This window comes from Callithrix jacchus, chromosome 5 (assembly GCF_049354715.1).
Source record: "Callithrix jacchus isolate 240 chromosome 5, calJac240_pri, whole genome shotgun sequence".
Taxonomy (NCBI): Eukaryota; Metazoa; Chordata; class Mammalia; order Primates; family Cebidae; genus Callithrix; species Callithrix jacchus.
Window position 1 is genome coordinate 36425673 of NC_133506.1, and position 22677 is coordinate 36448349.

At 38.0% G+C, this 22677-nt stretch overlaps 1 protein-coding gene across 1 annotated transcript in view; it reads left to right on the forward strand.

Annotated features, from left to right (window-relative positions):
- Positions 1-22677, forward strand: part of TOP1 (DNA topoisomerase I) — a 97267-nt gene that overhangs the window by 50526 nt on the left and 24064 nt on the right. The window contains exons 5-12 of the mRNA XM_002747564.6: positions 322-377; positions 2794-2889; positions 3852-3927; positions 7177-7283; positions 15057-15172; positions 19757-19878; positions 20765-20887; positions 22402-22589. Coding sequence (XP_002747610.1) covers positions 322-377; positions 2794-2889; positions 3852-3927; positions 7177-7283; positions 15057-15172; positions 19757-19878; positions 20765-20887; positions 22402-22589 — 884 coding nt within the window. The remainder of the gene's footprint in view (positions 1-321; positions 378-2793; positions 2890-3851; positions 3928-7176; positions 7284-15056; positions 15173-19756; positions 19879-20764; positions 20888-22401; positions 22590-22677) is intronic.

Here is a 22677-nt window from a genome sequence, read left to right on the forward strand (position 1 = left end):
TCTGCACTGCCAATGGCAAATCCTTGAGTACTGGAACATATTTATTGGGGAAAAGAGACCAGCCATCACTTAAAGGTGAAAAGCCAACATTTTGAAGAGAAACTTTCTCAATGAGTTGGACAGTTTCATACAGAGTTGTTAAAAACGAGTTTTGGAAAAATGTCGGGACCGGTAGTCCATCTTTTCAGTTTTGCTAACATAAGAGGAGCCAGCCTGGGATCATGATGTCCCAAGAATTGATGCTACGTATTCTCAAAGAGAGGTTTCTTCAAATTTAGTTCTTTCAAGGTACTGGTAAGTTACTGTTGTTTTACTTTTCAGGTTCGAGCCTCTGGGGATGCAAAAATAAAGAAGGAGAAGGAAAATGGCTTCTCTAGGTAAGACTTTGAGCAGCAGTGTGCAACAGGCCAGCTGCCTGTGTTGTAGTGTTGTCTGAGTTTATCCCAAACACACTGACCTGGCCATCTTGATGGTTCCCAGGAAGTCAGCAGTGAAAAGACTTGGTCTTAGCCAACCTGAGCCTTTCTACAGTGCCATTTAGTGAAACCAGCACATTTTCTAGAAGGTTGTTTTAAATAGAGAAAGTTGACAGGAGAGATTTAAAAAATTGAGATTTGATTTGCATATCACAAAATTTGTCTGTTAGAGATATACAGTTTATTGTTTTTTTGTTTTGTTTTGTTTTTAGTATATTCACGAGGTATTACAGCCTCTTCACTAATTCTAGAACATTTTCATCTCTCTAAAAAGAAACTTCATATTCACTAGTGATTATGGCATTTTCTGAAAAATCACTTAGTCTGAATTTTTACTTAGTAATATTGAGAGGCTTATATATAAAAGGTCATTTGACTTAAATGTTAGGGATTAGTGTAGATTTGGGTAAAAATATATTATCTCTTTTCTAGAAGGAGAGGAAAATGCACACAATCTAGAGGTTATTTCCTGTACTGTTTTTGCCTTTCTAATTTTGTTTTCCTCAGCCTCAATTTCCTAAAATAAGCCCAAAGATCCCCTCTAGTTTCAGAACACTAGATGTTTATTGTTATATATTCTCACTTCACTGAATGTCAAAATGGATTTATTAGAAATGGTTGGAAGTGGTTACGTTATTGACTAGGACAAAACATTTTGAGAGTTTTGCTTCCTTGAATCTTTGAACTTTCATTTGTTAAAATTGTTGACAATTGTTCCTGGTACTCCGGGTCCTTTAGACAAGGAGAAGCAGGTGCCCTCTTCAGGCATGTTTCATAACTGTTCTAGGAATGCAGAATAATAAAATTCAGAAAGCATTAGAGCTGCAAGCCGCCCTAGGAATTTTGATTTCTGAGATAAAGTGAGGGAGGCACTGCAGGGCTAATCTCTGCCAAGAGACTGCCTTGGACTTTTATTAAACTGATATGAATAAACTCTTTGGACTTGGTGCTTAGTCATGAGTTCATTTTCAGATTTTTTGCGTTAGAAGATTAGGAACACAGTTCTCTTTAAGGCGGTGATCTCTATGTTCACTTTGCTGGACTGCTTGCTGGCTTGTGTGTATGTCTTTGTAGAAAATCCAGATGCTTCACTGGAATACAGTTTTCTGGTAAATTGTTTTAGGACTTCTTCCTTCAGACCTAGTATAACCCTTCCCACATGTTGTTGTCTTCAGCGAGACAAACTTAGGATCTAGCATTTACTTAACTAGTTGGGGAAATGGCAGGGTTTCTTTCCTTCAGGACCCTAGGGTCTGTGTCAGTAATTAAGGTGGGAGGGGGAACAGCTGTAGAAGTTGGCATTTGGTTACTATGCTAAAATAAGATATATTCTTTAAACATTCAAATTCTATCACAAGCAAGGGGACCCAGCATGCTTTTTTTGGTTGGAGGTACTCTTAAAACTCTGTGAATATACTTTGCAGCTGAGTCTGGATTCTTAATCCTTGGATCCTTCCACAGGGGGCAGCTGCATGTAAGGAGGCCATTTCTTGTACTGAGTTAAGGCAGTGAGGTTCTGAAGAGATGTGCCAGACCAGGGAGCATCCTGTGGCTGCAGTGATTGCTGGGCTCTGGTATTTTTTACTTGTTCCTTCTCCGTTTTGGTTCAAGATAGTTGTCTCAAAGGGTTGTCTTTTTATATTCATATTTAGAAGGTAAGATCTTAAATAATAGGGAGACACTCTTCTGTATACAAAGAAAACCTAAGTTAGGACGTTGAACAATGAATAGATTTGGCATAGGATACCTTCTGTTTATTCTTGTTTAACACATGCCTTTCTTTTATTGTAACATTGTCAGCTTGGTTATTTTTCCATGTAACTGGATATACATGTACATTATTGCCAGATTTTTAGAGCTTTAAGGTACTAAGTTGGGGAAATCAATTTTTATTCCTTTCCTTATAAAAGCTGTACTTTAGGTTTTGAAGTACTAGAACAAGTAGTTCAGATTGTGAGGTTAAATATATGGTAGGTTTCTCCTGTAAGGCAAGAAAACAACTTAGGTTTGTTCTTGGAGTGGTTTGTGCCATGCTGGCAAAGGTAGCTAAGAAATACTGAGAAAGAATTCTGACTTACAATAAGGAATCTTGATCCCAAATCCTGATACTGCCCATTCGTATGTACAGTGAGGACAAATACTATCTACTTCACAGGTTTGCAGTGAGAAAAACTGCTCACAGAAGATCTTTATAACATGTATGTGGTTATTCTTATTTATATTAGCTTCTTTTCAATGGGATGATGTATTCCTTCTTTGTATTGATATAATGCAGATGTTCTAGCACTCAGTGACCAGCAATTTTTTTTTTCTTTAGTCCACCACAAATTAAAGATGAACCTGAAGATGATGGCTATTTTGTTCCTCCTAAAGAGGATATAAAGCCATTAAAGAGACCTCGAGATGAGGATGAGTGAGTATTTTCTTAAAACTTTGACTTTTGAAAACAAATAGGAGGAGTTTAAAGAATAAATGTGATGTGTTTCTTTATAGTTCATAGAGAAACTTGCATTAATTAGCTTCTCATCTGGAATTTTTGATTAATGGACTGATTTCTCTTTGAATTATGAGAAGTAGAGCTTGCTAAACAAGTAAATAGAATACCCAATGCTTACATGAAGATTACATAAATTTTTCTTATTGTAAAAGCAATAGATATTTATTTTAGAAATTTCAAATACAGAATTCCTGAAGAATAAGTTATTTAAGTTGCTTAAAATTTCTCATTGCCTACCACAGATAAAGTAGTTTCTCTTAGACTTATTCCTGTCAATACATTCTAAGTGAAGTTTCAGTGTGTAAAAATAATAAAACTGCTCATAAAACAGTTGAGGCTTACATGTACCTCTTTCCCAGATTCAGTGAGATTAAATTATAGTCATTATTTTCACTCTTACATAGCTTATTATGCTATTATTATAGTAGAAATTGGATGGAAAAAGAGAAGGGGAATACTTAGTGAAGTCATATTTTGTAGTCATTCAATATAGAATTTCTTTCCTCCACATGGCAGTGAGTTACTGCCATGTGGTAGCTAGTGTGCTGTGTGTTTGGTGCCCAGACTTTCATCTTTTATTTTTATCCCAAATTTTCATTTTATAATGGTATTTATTTCTGCATATATCCATCCCCCCACCCTATTTTGCTTCCAGGCCTGTATAAGTGGTTTTGTTCTATATAGAGCTATAACTGTTAGTCATTGGTCTGACCTTCATTATTTTCTCCACTTCTGTTACTCTTGACCGTAGAATGCCCAGCCAAGAATAACAACAGTTACTCCTGCCATGGAGGCTTCCAAGAGTTTGTAGGTCTCCCATGAGTGAGAACTCCTGAGTCATAATTATGTTAACCGCATATTCATGTTCCCCTTTCTAGTGCTGATTATAAACCTAAGAAAATTAAAACAGAAGATATCAAGAAGGAGAAGAAAAGAAAATTAGAGGAAGAAGAGGTTAGTAAAGAGACTTAGGCCCTTTGGGGATTAAGTTTGGAAGTGGGAGTTTTCCAGTAAGCAACTTCTTAAGATGAATGAGTTTTAGGTATTCATTGGCTTGTTTCTTGTAGTGGTAACGTTAGGGGAAAAAATTTAATAAGCGGTGGCTGTGGCACTGGTAGTTTTAAGATCTCTATGAATCCCTATAATGTCTTAAGTTAACCACAACCAGCAGTGATTCTGCTTTCATAGGCTTCCTGGGGGTCTGTCTACCCACAGCTATGCTGCCAACAAATGTTCTTCCAAAAACTATGTCATCTTCATGTATACAGAGATAGTGTTAACAAGAAACCACATTTTGGCTTATAACCCTGAAGAAATTTCCCAAAGAATTTTTTTAGTGCTCTCTTAATATCTAACAAAGCATGCTTAACATTCGCTTTGGGTAACCATTCCTATCTAAAGTTCTTTAGTGGGTGCCCCTTTGACATATGATTGACACCTAAACTCTTTATCTCAGTTCTTCCCAATCTGGTCCCTGCATCTTGTGCCTCTCTTCATCTTGTGCCTCTTCTCTAGCTTACTTGTACCAGTCATACTGGCCTCCTTTGTTTCTTTTCCACACCAAATTATTTCATACTTCCAAGCTTTATGTAGCACATGCTGTTCCTCTCTCTGGAACACACATGCTCCCTTCTTTATCCTCTTGGCCTATAACCTTCCTCAAAAAACTTAGTTCAGTTTAAGTGCTTTCCTAAATGTTCTTGGTGATGCTTGTGGTAGATTGAAAATAGAATCGTATGCTTCCTCCTTTTGACACTTTTGAGTTCTTGTACTAAAAAGTTGTTAGCAGATATTTCAAGAAAAGATGTCAGAAATTCACAGGGGTCTTAATGATGAACTTTCCTAAGAGAAGAAGGCATTGGGTGAGTTCTTAGCTCTTATGCTGCATTTGAGGTTAGCCACTATCATGGGCAAAATGGGTTCACAAATGTAAAGTGGATAGTTTGAAGTAACAGCAGTAAAGAGAGTGATAGTGAAGGGGCAGCAATAAGAGCATCATCTATCATAATAGTTGAAGGATGTTAATAATCACAATTAAATGTAATAGGTGCTTACTGTATGCCAAGCACTATTCTACATTTTTTAATATATGTATCATTTCATTCAATCCTCACAACCTGAAAAGACTGTTATATCCCTTTTATCATCTCCATTTTGCAGATGCAGAAATGGAATATAGAAATATTGAATCATTTGCCTGAGATCAGCTACTAAGGTGGTAAAGCCAGCATTTGATCCCATGCAGTCTGACTTCAGAGCCAGCAGCCAGCACATAGCTACTGTATTATCTTACCTCCCCTGGGACTTTGCTGATCCTCTAACTCCACAGGGTGGGAGAAGAAAGGTCTTTAATGAAATCACATGAAGACTATTAGTGAGTTGAGCCATAGAGAGATGATCAGGTCCTGAATTTAGAATATTGTAGTTTTTTGACAACTAATCTATTCTTGGCAGAAGTTCAAGTTACTAAGCACTAATTCAAGGAATTGAGAGTGAAATTTTAAGTAGTGATTATAGTAGCCAGTCACTCCTCTTCCATGTACCTAATCAGTATAAACTAGTCAGTAAAGGAAAATAAAACTTGAGCTCTCCAAGTATTTTTTCTTTTATGTTTTATTTCATTTATGCAAAAATAATACTCTGAGTTTGTTAAGCCATTGGGAAGAAAGAACAGTTGACTTCATTTTTTATTATTCTATTTAGCAACCCTACTACATAGGAAGAAAAAATGCTGGCTGAAAGATTCTGAATTAATTATAGTCTTACGGTGGCAGGGACCCCAGATGGCAGAATCCATCATTAAACCTCACTTGCCAACTATAGTTATTTTTTTTTTTTTGTCTCTTGTTTCTGAGAATTGTTCTGAGGTCTCTCAGTGACTGATTATCCCAATTTGAGGCCTGAAAACATACAGTGTAGCCAGTAGTTTCCTGATAGGACCATCTGCATGCCTGCTCAGAAGCTGTTCAGAGAGGATCTTCACTGAAAAACATTTCCCTTTCCTGTGGTGTGTTTCAGCCTAAATAGTAAACATTATCTGAATTAATGTGATCCTCTAGTACCTTCTCCAAAATATACCCATATATTTATGTTCTCCATGCCGCTCTTAAAATATGGATGGTACTGTAAGCGTTCCTCTTCTTTCCTACCCTAAAAGTCAATTGCTTGAAGACCTTGCATTTATTCCTATCTTGATTGTCCTCCTATCATGAGGTTCTAAAATGTTGATCTATTCCAGTTATTCCCATAAGTCACATTCTGTTATTTTTCTCATAAAGTTAGGCTTTCATCGTAGTTAATAACAGCTGTATGACCTTTATCAAATGACAAAACCTCTGTTTCAGAGTCCTTAATTGTAACCAGAAGTGAAGTGGTTAAATGAACCCATTCATACACTTTCCAGCTGTGCCATTCTTTAATTGATTTTAAGATGGTTCAAAGCCACTTTTCATTGCTATTCAAAAGAGTTCAGATTCTGAGTGGGATATTCATTTGTTGAATATTATATTTTTGTTTGGGTTTTGTATGTATGTTTTGAGATTTATCTCCTGTATTAGCGAATTGTGCCTGTTTAGGTTTGATGTCCTTTCATTGTGCCACTGTGATCAGCTCATTTACATTCAAAGTTCAAAGAAGAGCCATAAAGAAATACCACCATAGGAATTGGTATCATTTTAGAACCTCTCAAATACTTGCTTACTGCATCATGACTTTGTATATACAATCAGCAGCGATAGAACTATACTCCACTAAGTCAACTGGAAATATTCTTTCATATCTAGTACTAAATAACTAATGCAAAGCCTCTTATAGCCGTTATTTGATTGTACTGGGAAGACAAGTAGGGTTAAACTTAAGTGAGGAAAAATGTGAGAAAAATACACTTGGATTAGTCTCCAGAGCAGTACTTTTCCAAACTCCCTTGAGGTTTAAAAATAAAATACAGTTTCCCAAGCTCTTCCCCTTGCAGAGTGTTTTTTAACTATGTCTCAGGTAGTTGTTAGGAAGTTTTAGGAAGTACTGCTCTAGAATGGAGTTACCAGTACGTTGTTACTCATCTGTCAAATGAGAGGAGTAGACCTAAGATCCTCTTTAGTTCTGATACTCTTTGATTACAATTTTTCTTCCTAATGGCTCCCAAACGCTGCCTCCAGAAGTGTGATAGTCCTTATTTAAGTGCTTTCTCACCATGTTTCTTTGTAGGATGGTAAATTGAAAAAACCCAAGAATAAAGATAAAGATAAAAAAGTTCCTGAGCCAGATAACAAGAAAAAGAAGCCGAAAAAAGAAGAGGAACAGAAGTGGAAATGGTAACATCTCAGCACTGGGTTAAATGCACTTCTTTTATTGCACATTCTAATGAAGCAAGAATATTGAGTTATTAAAATTAATATCCAGATATTTGGGGGGAAATACCTAAAAGAATTTCTCTAGGATAACATTCTGAAATAAGTTTTCCAGCTTCTAGTGAAATCATTAACTGGCTCTAAACCTATTGGATTCCAAACTAGTTTCTACCACAGTAGACAGAATGGACTGTAGAAGCAGACCTATTTATAGATGGGAATTTAGCATACAAAGAGAGTACAGATGCATTTAAAATGATAGGGAAAGGAAAGATAGATTATTATGTTAGTCATGTTGGGAAAACTGCCCGTTTGTTCAACAACAAAAGAAACCTCAACAAGAAAACATGGGTGAATATTTTTTATAATTGTGCAATAGTGCAGATCCCTTGAAGCAAGATGTAACCAGAGCCATAAAGAAAGGTGTTTTTTAAAAAAAAAAAAAAGGTGTTTTATGTTTGATGCATCAGAGTTGCATTTATGGCAGCTGGACAACTTTATACCATTTTTTTAAAAAAGGAAAAAAAAAAACTCAAGGCAAAGTATTTACAGAAACAAAGGGTTGATATTCCTAATATGAAAAAAGGCCCTTTTAAAACAAATCTGAAAGGAATGGTCTAATCACAATGTGAGGAACAGGGAGTTTATTAAAATAAACGGTTAATAAACATCTAAAAATTTGATCAACTTCATAAGTAATCAAAGATGAAAAAAGTAAATGATAAATCTTTTTGGGAAAGATTAATAAGTGAAAATATTTGGAGTTGTGAATATAAGAAAACAAGCATTCTCCTTCCCTGTAGGAGTGAAAATTCAGTCTTTATGAAGGACAATTTAGTCAGCTGATTGCTCTTGAGACGTGTATTTAGGTGGAGAACTTTTTTACTTTTGGTGTTTAGAATCTTGAAATAAACATGTTTTTAAAAATATTTGTATTAACATTTTCTACTATTTACTATGCCAACAGTACAAGATTTTGTATTTATGATGAAAAAACTTAAATGAAAAGAGATTTATGAGTTAGAATAAAAGTCAAAGTCACCCGCCCCTCTCTTCTCCCATTCTCATTTTCATTTCCAGCTTTGAGATAATCACTTCATAATTTGGTATCTAGCCTTCCAAACCCATTTATGAGCCTTTAATGGATTTTGTAATATTTTATTATTTATTTATTTATTGGTATTTTTAGTAGAGTCAGGGTTTCACCTTGTTGGCCACCTGGTCTCGAACTCCTGACCTCAGGTGATCCACCGGTCTTAGCCTCCCAAAGTGCTGGGATTACAGGTGTGAGCCACTGTGCTCAGCTGGCTTTTGTAATTTAGAGCATTGCTGTCCACGGCACTTCAGAGGAAAGGGAGGAGTAAGAGCACTGACCAGGAAAGTAGCAGAGAGGAGAGCCACAGTGGCAGAAATGTGGCCACATGGTGACAGCTGTGTGATTGTCATGTTGCTATGGCATTGTGGAATTAAATGGAGAGTCTAGAAAAGGAGTATCACAGAGCAGAGGAACCCTCGCCCTTTCCTGAGGTCAGAGTCAGAAAGGAAAAGAAGGCTGGACACGGTGGCTCATACCTGTAATCAGCACTTTAGGAGGCTGAGGTCGGTGGATCACCTGAGGTCAGGAGTCCGAGACCAGCCTGGCCAACATGACAAAACCCCATCTCTGCTAAAAATACAGAAATTAGCCTGGCGAGATGGCTCATGCACCTGTAGTCCCAGCTATTTGGAAGGCTGAGGTAGGAGAATCACTTGAACCTGGGAGGCGGAGGTTGCAGTGAGCCGAGATCATGCCACTGTACTCCAGCCTGGGCTACAGAGTGAGATTCCATCTCAAAATAAATAAATAAATAAAAACCACGTGTTTATTTTTCGCATTTTTATTTCACTTTTCTTTACAACATTTTCAGTGCTCTTGACCTTTAAGAAAATGATTTTTAGAAATAAAGTGATTGTATAAATTAGAGGCTGTTGGGAGTTAAGAGAATGGTACATTAGTAATTCATCAGTCAGGGTCCTGTGGTAGATGCTCAATAAATGCTTTTTAAATGAACAAATAAATTTCCTTATCAGGAGCTCCCTGCTGTCTCCCCTTTACTTTGGAGCTTTGGCTCTTGTTGGGATCCAGGCAAGTGCACTGGGTCCAGCCTTGTATGTGTAGAATTAGGTGCCTTTGAGGGGTCTAGGAGCCTAATTTTGCTTTTGTGGTTGAAATCCTTATCAGTATTGCCACACATTAACTCTGAGAGACCATGACTTTTGGTTTTTATTCTTAATTTGGTTTAAAGGCAAACTGGCTAGTCTTTAACTGAAAGTGTTTTTTTGAGGAATGAGCAGACTTTGCTGCAGCTTCTGATGCATGCATTTCTCAGGTGTGAGTGTTAAACCTTGCACATTCTTTCCAAGCACAGTGCTTGAATGGCACACCGAGTTTTTGGAGTTGAAAATATGAAGGAAGAGCCTTTTAACTGATAGCTAGAGGCTACGTATTGCTCTCTGAAGTCAGTTATCCAGTCCTCAGTGACTGCCACTGATGGCCTAGTCGGGGACTTAAATGGCAGATACTCTTATTTTTACTATTCATCATGCTATCCCACTAAAAGAGGTACATATTCTATGAGCTTGACAGATTTGCAGATCGTTTGCTTCCCTCCTAAGTCCTTAGACCTGTTTATTCTTAACCCTCAAAAAACGACTTACTCTGATCTTTATCTCCGTCCTTTGGTAATTGTTCCATTGGAAAAGGTCTGAGTCCCTCAGGGTTTCTTTGCTGTATCACATTATCTTCATGGAAACATTGTTACAGGCGGTGGCAGTGTGGTGCTTGGGTTCATAGGTGAAATCCTGTTTGTCCTAGATGGTCTGATTTTTAACTGTTGCCCATTGTAGCTGAACAACGTTTCAGCACTGTCTTGGGTTAATTATGTACACTTTTGTGTCGGGGCTGACCTCTTAATTCTCAACAGATGATTCTTCATAAAGAATTAGAACCTGGGGAGTTTATTGCAGGTGTTAGGTGTGATTTTAAATGGAGCTTTGAATCTCTTAGCAAAAGTGAAATGCTCTAAGGAGTCAGGACTACAATGTTGAAAGAAATTAGTGTTGAAAGACTGACTCATAAATATGATCAATGATGGTGATAAGAAATTTATAGAATATGGATTATTGACATTTTGCTCAAAACAGAAAACCTCCTCTTAATTTCAAGGATTAGCATTCAGAAGCATGTGACCTTTATTTCTAAATTTTAAAAAAATTAGAGTTTTATAGCATACTGTGAAGTGCTTGTTAACTGCAAGGGAACTTGATTTGAAACAGCATGTGGAGTTTACTTTCCTGTCTTACATTTCTAGCACTTTTGTACCTTCCCCCTTTCAAGCAAATTTTGTTATTAAATTGGTATTTGAATAAGTCAAGCTGCCAAAAGGAAGCCATTTTGATATCTAAGTACGTAGTGGGTTTTTTTTTTTTTTTTAATCTGGGGGGTATAACACTTACTGCGAGTCTAAAATAACAGAACTTTTTATTTTTACAATAGTTGTCAGCCCAGTCACATCAGCTTATTGAAAGAAATAATCTTTCTGTTTAAACTGAGGTTTAGTGTTATGCTTTGCTAAATCTTTTCATTTGCTTAAATGGTAAAGAAGTTGCTGTGGGTTCTCAAGAATACATGTTGAAATAGGAACTGTAAAAACTTTGGAGTCTTGATTTAAAAACACTGTAGTTGATGAGAAGAATGGTGCCAAAGTCCCATGATGAGGGAAAGCTGGCGTTCTGAGTCCCTTCATGGTTATTCTGGGACTGCTGCAGGTAGGCTCCTTGCAAATGCTCACACACACACAGATATCTGTGTGTGTGTGTATTTTCTCTGTTTTTGAAGAGTAATAGACTATTTTCTCTGTTTGAAGAGTAATAAGACTCTAGAATTGGGTGGATTCCTTCATTGAGATCTTTCTATTGCTACAGCAATGACTGCCAGTTTTGTATCTGAAAAAGCAGTAGGTTAGTTATAGAAGATCTTTAATGTTTCTTCGAGGTCTGAGATTCTATTAAATCTTGACTTTATTTTTTAAAATTATTTGTGTAAAATACATATGACATAACATTTATCATCTTAACCATTTTCAAGTGTACAATTCAGTGGCATTAAGTACATACATACTGTGTACCATCACCATCTCCAGAACTCTTGATCTTGCAAAACTGAAACTCTGTACTTATTAACAATTCTCCACTGCATTATTTCCCCAGTTCTTTGATTGATTGATTGATTGATTGATTGATTGACTGAGATGGAGTTTTGCTGTATCACCCAGGTTGGAATGCAGAGGTGTGATCTCAGCTCACTGCAACCTCTGCCTCCTGGGTTCAAGCAGTCCTCTCACCTCAGCCTCTTGAGTAGCTGGACTACATACACCTGGCTAATTTTTTATATTTTTGTAGAAATACAGTTTTATGTTGCCCAGGCTGTTCTCAAACTTATGAGTAGCTGAGACATGTGTGCACCATCACGGCCAATTAATTTTTGTATTTTTAGGAGAGATGGGGTTTCACCATGTTGGCCAGGCTGGTCCCAAACTCCTGACCTCAGGTGATCCGCCTGCCTCGTCCTCCCAAAGTGCTAGGAATACAGGGGTGAGCCACCACACCCAGCCTATTCCCCCAGTTCTTGGTAAGCACCATTCTACTTTCTGTCTCTATGAATTTGACTACTCTAGGTACCTCATATTAATAGAGTCATACATTATTTGTCCTTTATGACTGACTTATTTCACTTAACATGTCAGTACTTAGCCATGTTGTAGCATGTTTCAGAATTTTCTGACTTTTAAAGGCTAAATAATACTCCATTATATGTTTGTACTGCATTTTGTTTACTAATTCATCTTTTGATGGGCACTTGGGTTGTTTCTGCCTTTGGCTGTTACATATAGTGCTGCTGTGAATATTCGTGTACAAGTATTGGTTTGAATATTGGGTATATTTCTGGAAATTGATGCTGGGTCATGTGGCAATTCTGTGCTATACTTTTTGATGAATTGCCATACTATCTTTTCCACATGGGCTTTACCTTTTCACGTTCCTACCATGACCACATAAGGATGCTAGCTTCTCTACACCTTCACCAACACTTGTTATTTTTTTGTTTTATTGCCATCCTTATGGGTATGAGTGGTATCTTGTTGTGGTTTTGTTTTGCATTTTCCTAATGATTAGTGATGTTGAGTATTTTGTCAGGTGCTTCCTTAGAAAAATGTCCATTCAAATTCTTTGTCCCCCCACCCACTTTTTTTTTTATTATTATTTAAACCAAGTCTCACTCTGTCACCCAGGCTGGAATGCAGTGGGCGTGATCCCAGCTCACTGAAACCTCAGCCTCCCAGGTTAAAATGATTCTCATGACTCAGCTTCCCAAGTAGCTGAGATTTCAGGTGTGCATCACCACACCCGGCTAATTTTTTGAATTTTTAATAGAGATGGAGTTTTGCCATGTTGGCCAGACTGGTCTCAAATTCCTGACCTCAAGTGATCCCTCTGCCTGCCTCGGCCTCCCAGAGTGCTGGGATTACAGGTGTGAGCCACCGTGCCTGGCCTCATTTTTTTGGATTTTGTCTTTTATTCCCTCCACCTTAACACTGAGACTTTGCCCATGTTTTAATTGGGTTGTTTGTTGAGATATAGGAGCTCTTTATATATTCTTTATGTTAATTATCAGATACATGATTTACAAATATTTTCTTTCATTCTGTGAGTTGTCTCGCATTCTCTCGAAGTGTCCTTTGATGCACAGAAGTATTTAAATTCGGTGAAGCTCAATTTATTTATTTATTGAGACAGAGTGTCTCTCTGTTGCCCAGGCTGGAGTGCAGTGGCATGATCTTGGCTCATTGCAACCTCTGCCTCCCAGGTTCAAGCAATTCTTGTGTCTCAGTCTCCTGAGTAGCTGGGATTACAAGCTTGCGCCACCACGCCTGGCTAATTTTTGTATTTTTAGTAGAGATGGGGGTCTCGCCAGGTTGGCCAGGTTGGTCTCGAACTCCTGTCCTCAACTGATCTGCCCACCCCAGTCTCCTAAAGTGCTGGGATTACAGGTGTGAACTACTGTGCCCAGCCTCGTTCATTTATTTATTCTTTTTGTTACCTGTGTTTTATGTGTCATATCCAATAAATCACTGTCCAATCTAACATTGTAAAGCTTTTCCCCTATGTTGTCTTCTAAGAGCTTTATATTTTTACTCTTATATTTAGGTCTGATTCTTTTTGAATTAATTTTTGTCTATAATGTAACATAAAGACCCAGTTTGATTATTTTCCCAACCCTATTGTTGAAAAGACTGTTCTTTCTCCATTGAATGGTCTTATGCATCCTTGTTGTAAATCATTTGACCATATATGTTGACTTTGGTTTTATAGTAATACTGTTGTTACAGTATGGTTTAATACATGTAATTTTTATTTGATGTTTCTGAACTTTGTTTAAAATAACTTGTTACATGGCTGAATGATAAATAATAAAATATTGAACTTGGAAAGGAAGTATGAGGATAGTAAGTTAGTTCATCTATTCCAGAGTAAAAGAAACTGGAGACGTATCAAATAGTTGCAGTATGTGAACCTGAGTTGGATCCTATTCTATAAAATGAATTTAGATAAAATAGGGACATTTTTAATATGAACTGGGTATTCGAATTATACTAGGAAGTTATTAATTTTGTTAGATGTGATAATAGTATTGTGGTTGTTTAGAAGAATATTTTTTGGTAAAGTATCAAATCTGCAACTAACTTTGAAAATGATTCAGCCAAAATAGGAAATTTAGCAAATTGTTAACAGTTGTGGGTTTTGTTGTCGTTGTTGTTGTTCGTTTGTTTTTTGAGATGAAGTCTTACTTTGTTGTCCAGGCTGGAGTACAGTGGCACGACCTTTGCTCACTGCAACCCCCGCCTCCCGGGTTCAAGAGAGTCTTCTGCCTCAGCTTCCCAAGCAGCTGGGACTATAGGCACATGCCACCACGCCCAGATTTTTGTATTTTTAGTGGAGATGAGGTTTCGCCGTATTGGCCAGGCTGGTGTGGAACTCCTGTCCTTGTGATCCACCCGCCTTGGTCTCCCAAAGTGCTGGAATTATGGTGTTCATTGTATGACTCATTTTTTTTTCTATGTTTGACCATTTTTAAAATATATTTTCAAAAGGTTGTTTCTACTGAGCTTTTAGATTCACTTATCAGTGTCTGCTAGATAGTTCCAGGTAATCCATAAGTTCCTTAAACTCATTGTGCCCCAGTTAAGCTATCATTTCCTGGTCTTCTTGTTGTACGTACTTTCTCATAGGGTCATTTTCCCCTGTACCTTCTGTCTGACATCTCCACTCTGAGGAGGCTTTTTCCTACTTATCAACGATGTAAACAATCCCTCTGCCATGTACACCATTGTGGTAAAACAACTGTTTACATTTTCACGTCCCTCACTTGTTGCTGAGCTCCTTCGTTATCCAGTATCCTTGAACTGAACTGTTGAAATATATTTTCCTTTACTCACCACAATATTTCATCTTAACTTTGGATTGTTGGCTTTTTCAAAATGAAGGACACTCGTTCTTTTGATCCAGGCCTTGAGTGTGAAGCTTAGAAGTCATTCTAGAGCACTAATCAGTTGAGAGGATAATTTGGCATTTAATCAGTGATGATCCCCATCTTAGGCAAGGTGATCACTTAATGAGGTTGTGCTTTGTCTTTTAAAGGTGGGAAGAAGAGCGCTATCCTGAAGGCATCAAGTGGAAATTCCTAGAACATAAAGGTCCAGTATTTGCCCCACCATATGAGCCTCTTCCAGAGAGTGTCAAGTTTTACTATGATGGTGAGTTGTTTCAAGGTTCTTGATTCTTGGCCAAGAAAAGAAATCTGCTTCTATTTAGGGATAGAAAACAAGGAAGGATCTCATATAATGGATAATCCTTTTTATTTGGTTTTATTGTCATATGATTTTGAGGAAGGGGCATCAGGTGTTTACTTGACTGTTAAAGGCCCATTTGCTGCTGAAAAAGTGCCATGGAAAAGGGGCTGTTAATGTCTTCTCTACATAGTCCAAAAAAGGTTTGTCAACATGGCTCAAGTATGTGGTCTGCAAGCTGAAGGTTTTGATCTGAACTTCATTTCTAGGGAGCGACTTTGCAAGAGTTACTAGAAAAGCCTCACTTGAATGGTAGTATTTTGTGCTAGTGATATAATAATGCAATTGGACAAGCTGCTCATCACTAAAAGCAGTACTAGTATGTGGTTGAGGATTAATAGTCTTCCAGCAGTCTCTAGATAGGGCTGGTAGGCATGTCACTCATTCTGTGTAGCATAACACTATGCCTTTGATATATGTGTAGTCATGTCTGATGAGCTGCTTTAAAGAAATGCCCTGCCTGGGTCTCTTAGAACCCTCAGAATTGTCCATTATCTGTCACTGATATTTCTGTCCTTGGGTTGAAGGATTTGAGAATAGCCTTTGACATACCTCCTACTGGCAGTATAGCAGCATGTAGATGATAATAACATATTTTCCTCATTCCATGAATTCTATCCAGAAATGGTTAGAGCATTGTTCCTCATACCCTTATATGCTATGACTCACCAGAGTGGATTGGAGCCCATTTAATAGTTGTGGGGTGGGCTTCTTTTCCCTTTCCCCACTGTCCCTCTTCTTTCCCCTTTCCCAGCGTCCTTCTCTCTTCTGTCCCCTTTCCCCATAGTCCCCCTTCTCCTTTCCCCACCATTCCTCTTTCACCCTTACTTGGCTTGCCACCATCTTTTGGCCACTGTTGTTTTACCACCCTATCTCTCTACTATTTTTTTTCCACCCTCAACCCCCCGACTGTTTTCTTCTCACCCACCCCACTGCCCCCACCGAAAAAAAAAAAAAGTTGTGGGATGAAATTGAGTACTTCCGAACCAAGTTGTCTGCTGACCAAACTTTGAGAAACCCTGGGCAGGATAACTACTGAAAAGCATCAGTGGTGAACACTCAGGGGTTCTGGTGCATCTCTCTTCCCACCAGTAATGGCGTTAGGTCTCCCAGTGCTTATAGGCCTAGGTAGTAGTTTACGTTAAAGGGCTGGGTCTGCAACTGAGGAAAGTCCCAAACTTGGCAAGCTGAAATTTGTTTTTTAAAATGACATATTCACTAGCCAGGTGTGGTGGTGCACACCTGTAGTTCCAGCTACTTGGGGAGACTAAGGTGGGAGGATCACTTGAGCCCAGGAGGCAGAGGTTGAAGTGAGCCCAGATTGCACCACTGCCTTCCAGCCTATGTGATAGAGTGAGACCTTGTCTCAAAAAATAAAAAATAAATAAAACAATATATTTATTGAATGTATTTGTGTTCAGACACCAGGACCCAGCAGTGGATAGTACTACTGACTTAGACCCTGATCTTGGGGAGTTTGTAGCCTAGCAGGACTCTATAATCTCAGTGGCAAATGCTTGTATTACATGAACATTTGATCTGTTGACCAGAGAGCATAAGACAGTTCTTTCAGCTTTCATAGTAGTCAAAGCCAAAACTCCTAATTAAGAGAAAGGCCCTAGGACCTTGAAGAGGACCATCTCAAAGTGTAGGTATTCTGTAGCCCTAGTCTGAACTCACCAGGAGCTTTAGGATGCTCAACTGATAAAGCCTCACTTTGAGGTTCAAAGTGATTGGAGGGAAAGTTAATTCCTTAGTCTTGGGGTTTCTCTTCCTTTTCAAGATGGGAAGCAGAGGCCTACTCTACTTCACAGGTTGCTATACATAGTCCTTTCCTCCCATTCTTGCCCAGTCCTCATTTATAGGAACTCCTGCTTTAGGGCTCCAGCATTTTCTCAGTTGGGCCTCCTCTGGGATTTCTCCTCTTTGATTTGTGAACTCTTACTCTGCAGTAAGTCAAGAAGTCATATTTGACTTTAGTTCAAACTGATACAGTAAGTGCTGCCTATTCTCTGGGGAGGAGAATTCTTAGACTCCTTTACAACCTGCCAGGGAAGTGGGGCACGGGCTGGCTGAAGCAGTGAATTGCTGCCTCCTCTAAGGACTTCAGTTTATAGCATTGATGCAGCAGTTTCCTTTTCCTGGAGCTCAGCCGTTTCCACAAAGTGTTAACCTTGCCAGGAACCTTCCAGTCATCCTCCCACTACTCTGCCGCAGGGAGCCATCATTTCATCTTTTGACGGCTCATCTAAAATAGGAGGAGTCACAGTTCCTTCCTTTATTGGGAAGGAATTCAGTAAAACAGCCTAAAGTCTCATTTTTTTTTATTTACTTTTTAGTTTATTTATTTGAGACAGAGTTACACTCTGTCACCCAGGGGGAGCGCAGTGGCACAATCTTGGCTGATTGCAACCTCCACCTCCAAGGTTCAAACAATTCTCATGCCTCAGCCTCCCAAGTAGCTGAAATTACAGGCACATGCCACCACACTGAGCTAATTTTTGTGTTTTTATTAGAGACAGGGTTTTACCATGTTGGTCTAGCTGGTCTTGAACTCCTGACCTCAAGTGATCCTCCCACCTCAGCCTCCCAAAGTGCTGGGTGCCCAGCCACATTTTTTTTTAATGCTCTTAACATTTATACCAAACAGACCTGAAAACACTCTACATTTTTTTCTTGCCGTTTTATTTTATTTATTTCATTCCTAGTAACTTAATGTTTTTCTTTATATTGGAAACATGTAATAGTTTTCTGAAGAAGTGTAGGGACTCTTAATATAGCCTGTCTTCCCCAAAGTGTCTTCCTTCCAAAGCAGCAACTTGGGGATTTATGGGGGCAGCTGCGCCACCTGTTGGCCTTTCAAGTTAATGGCTTCCCAAAGTGGGTTCTTTCTATTAAAACTGAATTTTGTGCTACAGTTCTCTACACCCCTACAGTTAGATTGCAGGTCATTATGAAATGAGATAAGATGTCTTCTAAGTTTTGAAATATATGAATTTCTGCTTAAATTTTAGTTTTCTATAATGAATGTGAGCACCCTTGGTGAATTAATACCTGTGTAATAGTAAGGCGGTGGAATTATAGTTAACCTCATGTTAAGTATAGCCAAATGCTATTATTATAGCCTGGATTGGTTGCAGGTGATGTTGTAAAGTTGGATTTTTAAGAATGGAAATTGGCACTAAGAGTACTGTTGAAAGCATTCTGTTTGAAAAGCAGATTAAATTCCCTAGTACTTTTCTTTCATTGCTTTATTAACTAAATCAGGTACATAAAACCCCTATTCAGATTTTCTTTGCCCATTAGCAGCTTTCATTGTGAAACATCTGAGTCCCTTTAGACAGCTTTTGTTGTTGTTGTTGTTGTTGTTAAAGACAGAATCGTGCTCTTTCACCCAGGCTGGAGTGCAGTGGTGCAATCTTGGCCTACTGCAACCTCTGCCTCCCAGGTTCAAGCAGTTCTCATGCTTCAGCCTCTTAAGTAGGTGACAGGCTCCCACTATCATACTTAGCTAATTTTTAATATTTTTAGTAGAGATGGAGTTTTGCCATGTTAGCCAGGCTGGTCTGGAACTCCTGACCTGAAATGATCTGCTCACCTCAGCCTCCCAAAGTGCAGGGATAACAGGTGTGAGCCATTGTGCCTGGCCCTGTTAGAGACAGCTTTTACATAAACAATTGGATACACCAGGAGCCCCAGTCATCCTTGTGCTGTGGATACATCCTGATTCCCTTAAAGAGGGAGCCTTATGGTACCCGTGTTCCAAAGCAGTGCATCGTAAACTCTAGTGTGCATCCAAGTCTTGTTAAAATGTAATTTCTGATTCAGTAGGTCTAGGAAGGGGCTTGGGATTCTGTGTTTCTAACAAACTCCCATGTGATGCCAGTGCTGCCTGTGAACCACTTGGTGAATAGCAAGGTTCTAGAAGACGGTCTTATTTAGGCTTTTCCTATGGGAAATCTGGGCTTGCCTGCTATGGATATATATTTTTTTATTCATATTCCACCCACCTAACTTTGAAGAAGAAAGATGCCTATTTCTTTTCCCCACAATTCCTTTCTTCCACTCCCTGTCCTATCCCTTCCTCCCCTTCTTGAACAGAGGCTGCTTAGCTTAGCAGTGGCAGGAGTCCCTCTGAGGATTTGATTTTTAAAAACCATTGAAGAGGTGTAAAGGACCCTGCTTGCTGAAAGGAAAAGGAAGAGTGACTGGGCCTCCCCCAGGTCATCCCTGTCCTGAGCAGGCACCTGGGAACAATTAACTGGCATAGTCTCCAGAGAATGACCCAGGTAAATATATGCTAAAGAGAAGGAGAATTTGTACAAGTAGATATAAATCAGTATGTTGTCTTTGTTTGTTGTTGTTACTTTATGTCACCAGACCTTTATATACCATGAGAAGACCATTAATAAAGAAAATTCTCTAGCCCTGGGTATTTATACTTAGAACATGAATCCATACCTCACTTTTTGGAACCACTTTTTTCTCTAGGTAAAGTCATGAAGCTGAGCCCCAAAGCAGAAGAAGTAGCTACGTTCTTTGCAAAAATGCTCGACCATGAATATACTACTAAAGAAATATTTAGGAAAAATTTCTTTAAAGACTGGAGAAAGGTACTGTAGCCCATGTGTTAAAATACTAGTACCTTGCAAAACAGTCAAGTACTAAGTAATTATAATCTTGCGAAACGTTTCCTGATGTAAAATTTGAGTTTTATGGATTTTTGTTGTATTTAAATTTGTGCATTTTTTGTCTGTTCATTTACTATATTATGTAGGGTTTCTGTCCAACAAAAATACTTGTATATCTTTGCTGTTGGCTCTCATGTGATTGCAGGAGGGTATCAGATTAGGCCATACAGAAAACCTCAACTCCAGTTGTGCACAGGAAACGTTGACTCTGCAGGACTGCCCCATGTCTGCTGTTGCAAAGAGAAATGTTGATCTGATGTCCTACTCCCTGTTAATTCTTGCTCATTTGTTTTAGGTACTTTCTACTCTTGAAACCACATATGCTATATCTACCTAGGTGATTTTTTAAAATCTCATTATTCTCAATTTGGATAATGTGGACAAAGGCAGCAGTAAAGTTTACTTCCTGAACTAGTTCTGAAAAGCAGATTTAATAAATGAATAGAATAGGGGTAATGTTTCTAAGAGAGAATCAGTATGGAAATGTTTCTGTTGTTACTAAAACAAATGATTTCAAACTTGTGTTCACATGCCTCGGGGCAGTGTGCCATGGAATCTAAGAAACCACATTAAGAGTTCATCTTTTTCCATGATAAGTCATTTTAAAACATTTTTACATTATTAAATACATATTTTGTAATAGAATAAAGTAATGCAACTGTATTTTTTTTTTTCAAAATTCATTAATTGAGATTGGCTACTTCTAGAAACCTTTGACTGAAAAAAATGGTGCTTGGGTGTAATTGCAAAGAAACCCAAGGACTTATTAGTATGTTTTTGTTTCATCTTCCCTTTTTCTTTTGACTAGGAAATGACTAATGAAGAGAAGAACATTGTCACCAACCTAAGCAAATGTGATTTTACCCAGATGAGCCAGTATTTCAAAGCCCAGTCGGAAGCTCGGAAACAGATGAGCAAAGAAGAGAAACTGGTATTACAAAATTTATTAAACCTCTGGAGAATTTTGGAATCATGATTGGTTCATTTAATTTTCTTGTTGGTTCTTATGACATAACATTGATTTGAGTGATTTCACATCATTCTATGCTAAAGACTTAGAATTCTCAAAGTCTAAATTTTCTTAAAGGTCTTAGACTGAAAATTGTGAATGAGTAGTTTGTTCAGTAGGTCCCTATGGTGCTCATCCATCTCCACCTTCCAGCCTTGGCCATCCTCATTACTGAAGGATCTTTCTGGTATTCAGCTGGGATGTCGTTTTTCTTGTACAGGCTGCCCGTTTTTATTTAATAAAAAAGAAAAAGTTTATTGGAACCAGCTGCCCCTACTTGTCTACATATTATATATAGCTGTGTTTATGCAACAATGACAGAGATGAGTAGTTTCAAAAGAGACTATGTGGCATTCAAGCCTAAAATATTTTCTTTCTAGAAAAAGCCCCTGAACTAGAGGAATCCAGGGTAGAATTTCATTTTTTCCAATCACAAGTCTAGAAGTTAAGGATTTTAAGGAATTCTTTGCACTTCAAATCCCTGTAGTTTCAGTATTTTAAAGGACTTGCACATTTATATAATTTAGACTGTTGTATTTATATAACTCATTATTTCATGGTACTTATTTGGCTGTTAGTTTTAAAAATTAATGAGTTACTATAAGAATGTTAAATGCCATCAGACTTTTCAGTCTCAGGTAAGTCTTATCCTCAATATTCCAAGTTAGTGAAATTTAGTATATTATTTACTTCAGGGGCATTTTGAAACTTAAAAGATCACTTTGGAACTTTGTTCTTAGAATTTTGATCCAAAGATAGATTTTATGAACATCCCCTTGTCAGAGCCCCTGCCAAGGACACCTGCTACCAGCAAGGTCTGAGTCTATTCCCATCCACAAGGCAGCAGGACTTAGTTAAATTGAATCAATTAAGTATGTAATACAGCAAAGAGTCAATAGAGGGTAAGGAGGTTCAAAATCTCCCCCATCATACCCCAGCTTTTTGGAACAAGGATCATAGTATAGAGTGTATATACTTGTATCCCTATGAAAGAATTTGTGACAGATCTGTCTGGGCTTAAAAACCCATGTTTTTAAGCTGTTTAACTGCTGTTTAACTAAATGCCTTGAGCTATTCTTTCATGAGGCTCTATCAGACTTCTCCATCTCCTGTTTTGACAGTACTCAATAAAACAGTATGAATTTTTAAAGTACATTTTAAAACGCCCAAACAACATGTATAACCATATATCATTTAAGACACAATAATCAGTTTTGAATTTAGTTGAAGTCAACCCTTATAAGCAAGTCTTTTTGGAGAATTTCAAGGTATTTAAGTTTGAGAAAACCACTAGAAATTACCCTTTATTTGAACTTATTTTTTAATGATTTTCAGACTTTTCTCTACCTTGACCTAGTCTCCCACAAGAGATGAAAATGTATTAGTAGAGAACAGTAATCTGAATCTATTTTGAGGACTTTCTTGCTATCTTCCAGAAAATCAAAGAGGAGAATGAAAAATTACTGAAAGAATATGGCTTCTGTATTATGGATAACCACAAAGAGAGGATTGCTAACTTCAAGATAGAGCCTCCTGGGCTTTTCCGTGGTCGCGGCAACCACCCCAAGATGGGCATGCTGAAGAGACGAATCATGCCCGAAGATATAATCATCAACTGTAGCAAGTGAGCTCATACTTCATCCTGTGGGCCAGAAAGGAGGTGGAGGGCGTCCTTTGTTGTCAGTACTTGGGAATATTTCCCAGGTTACACA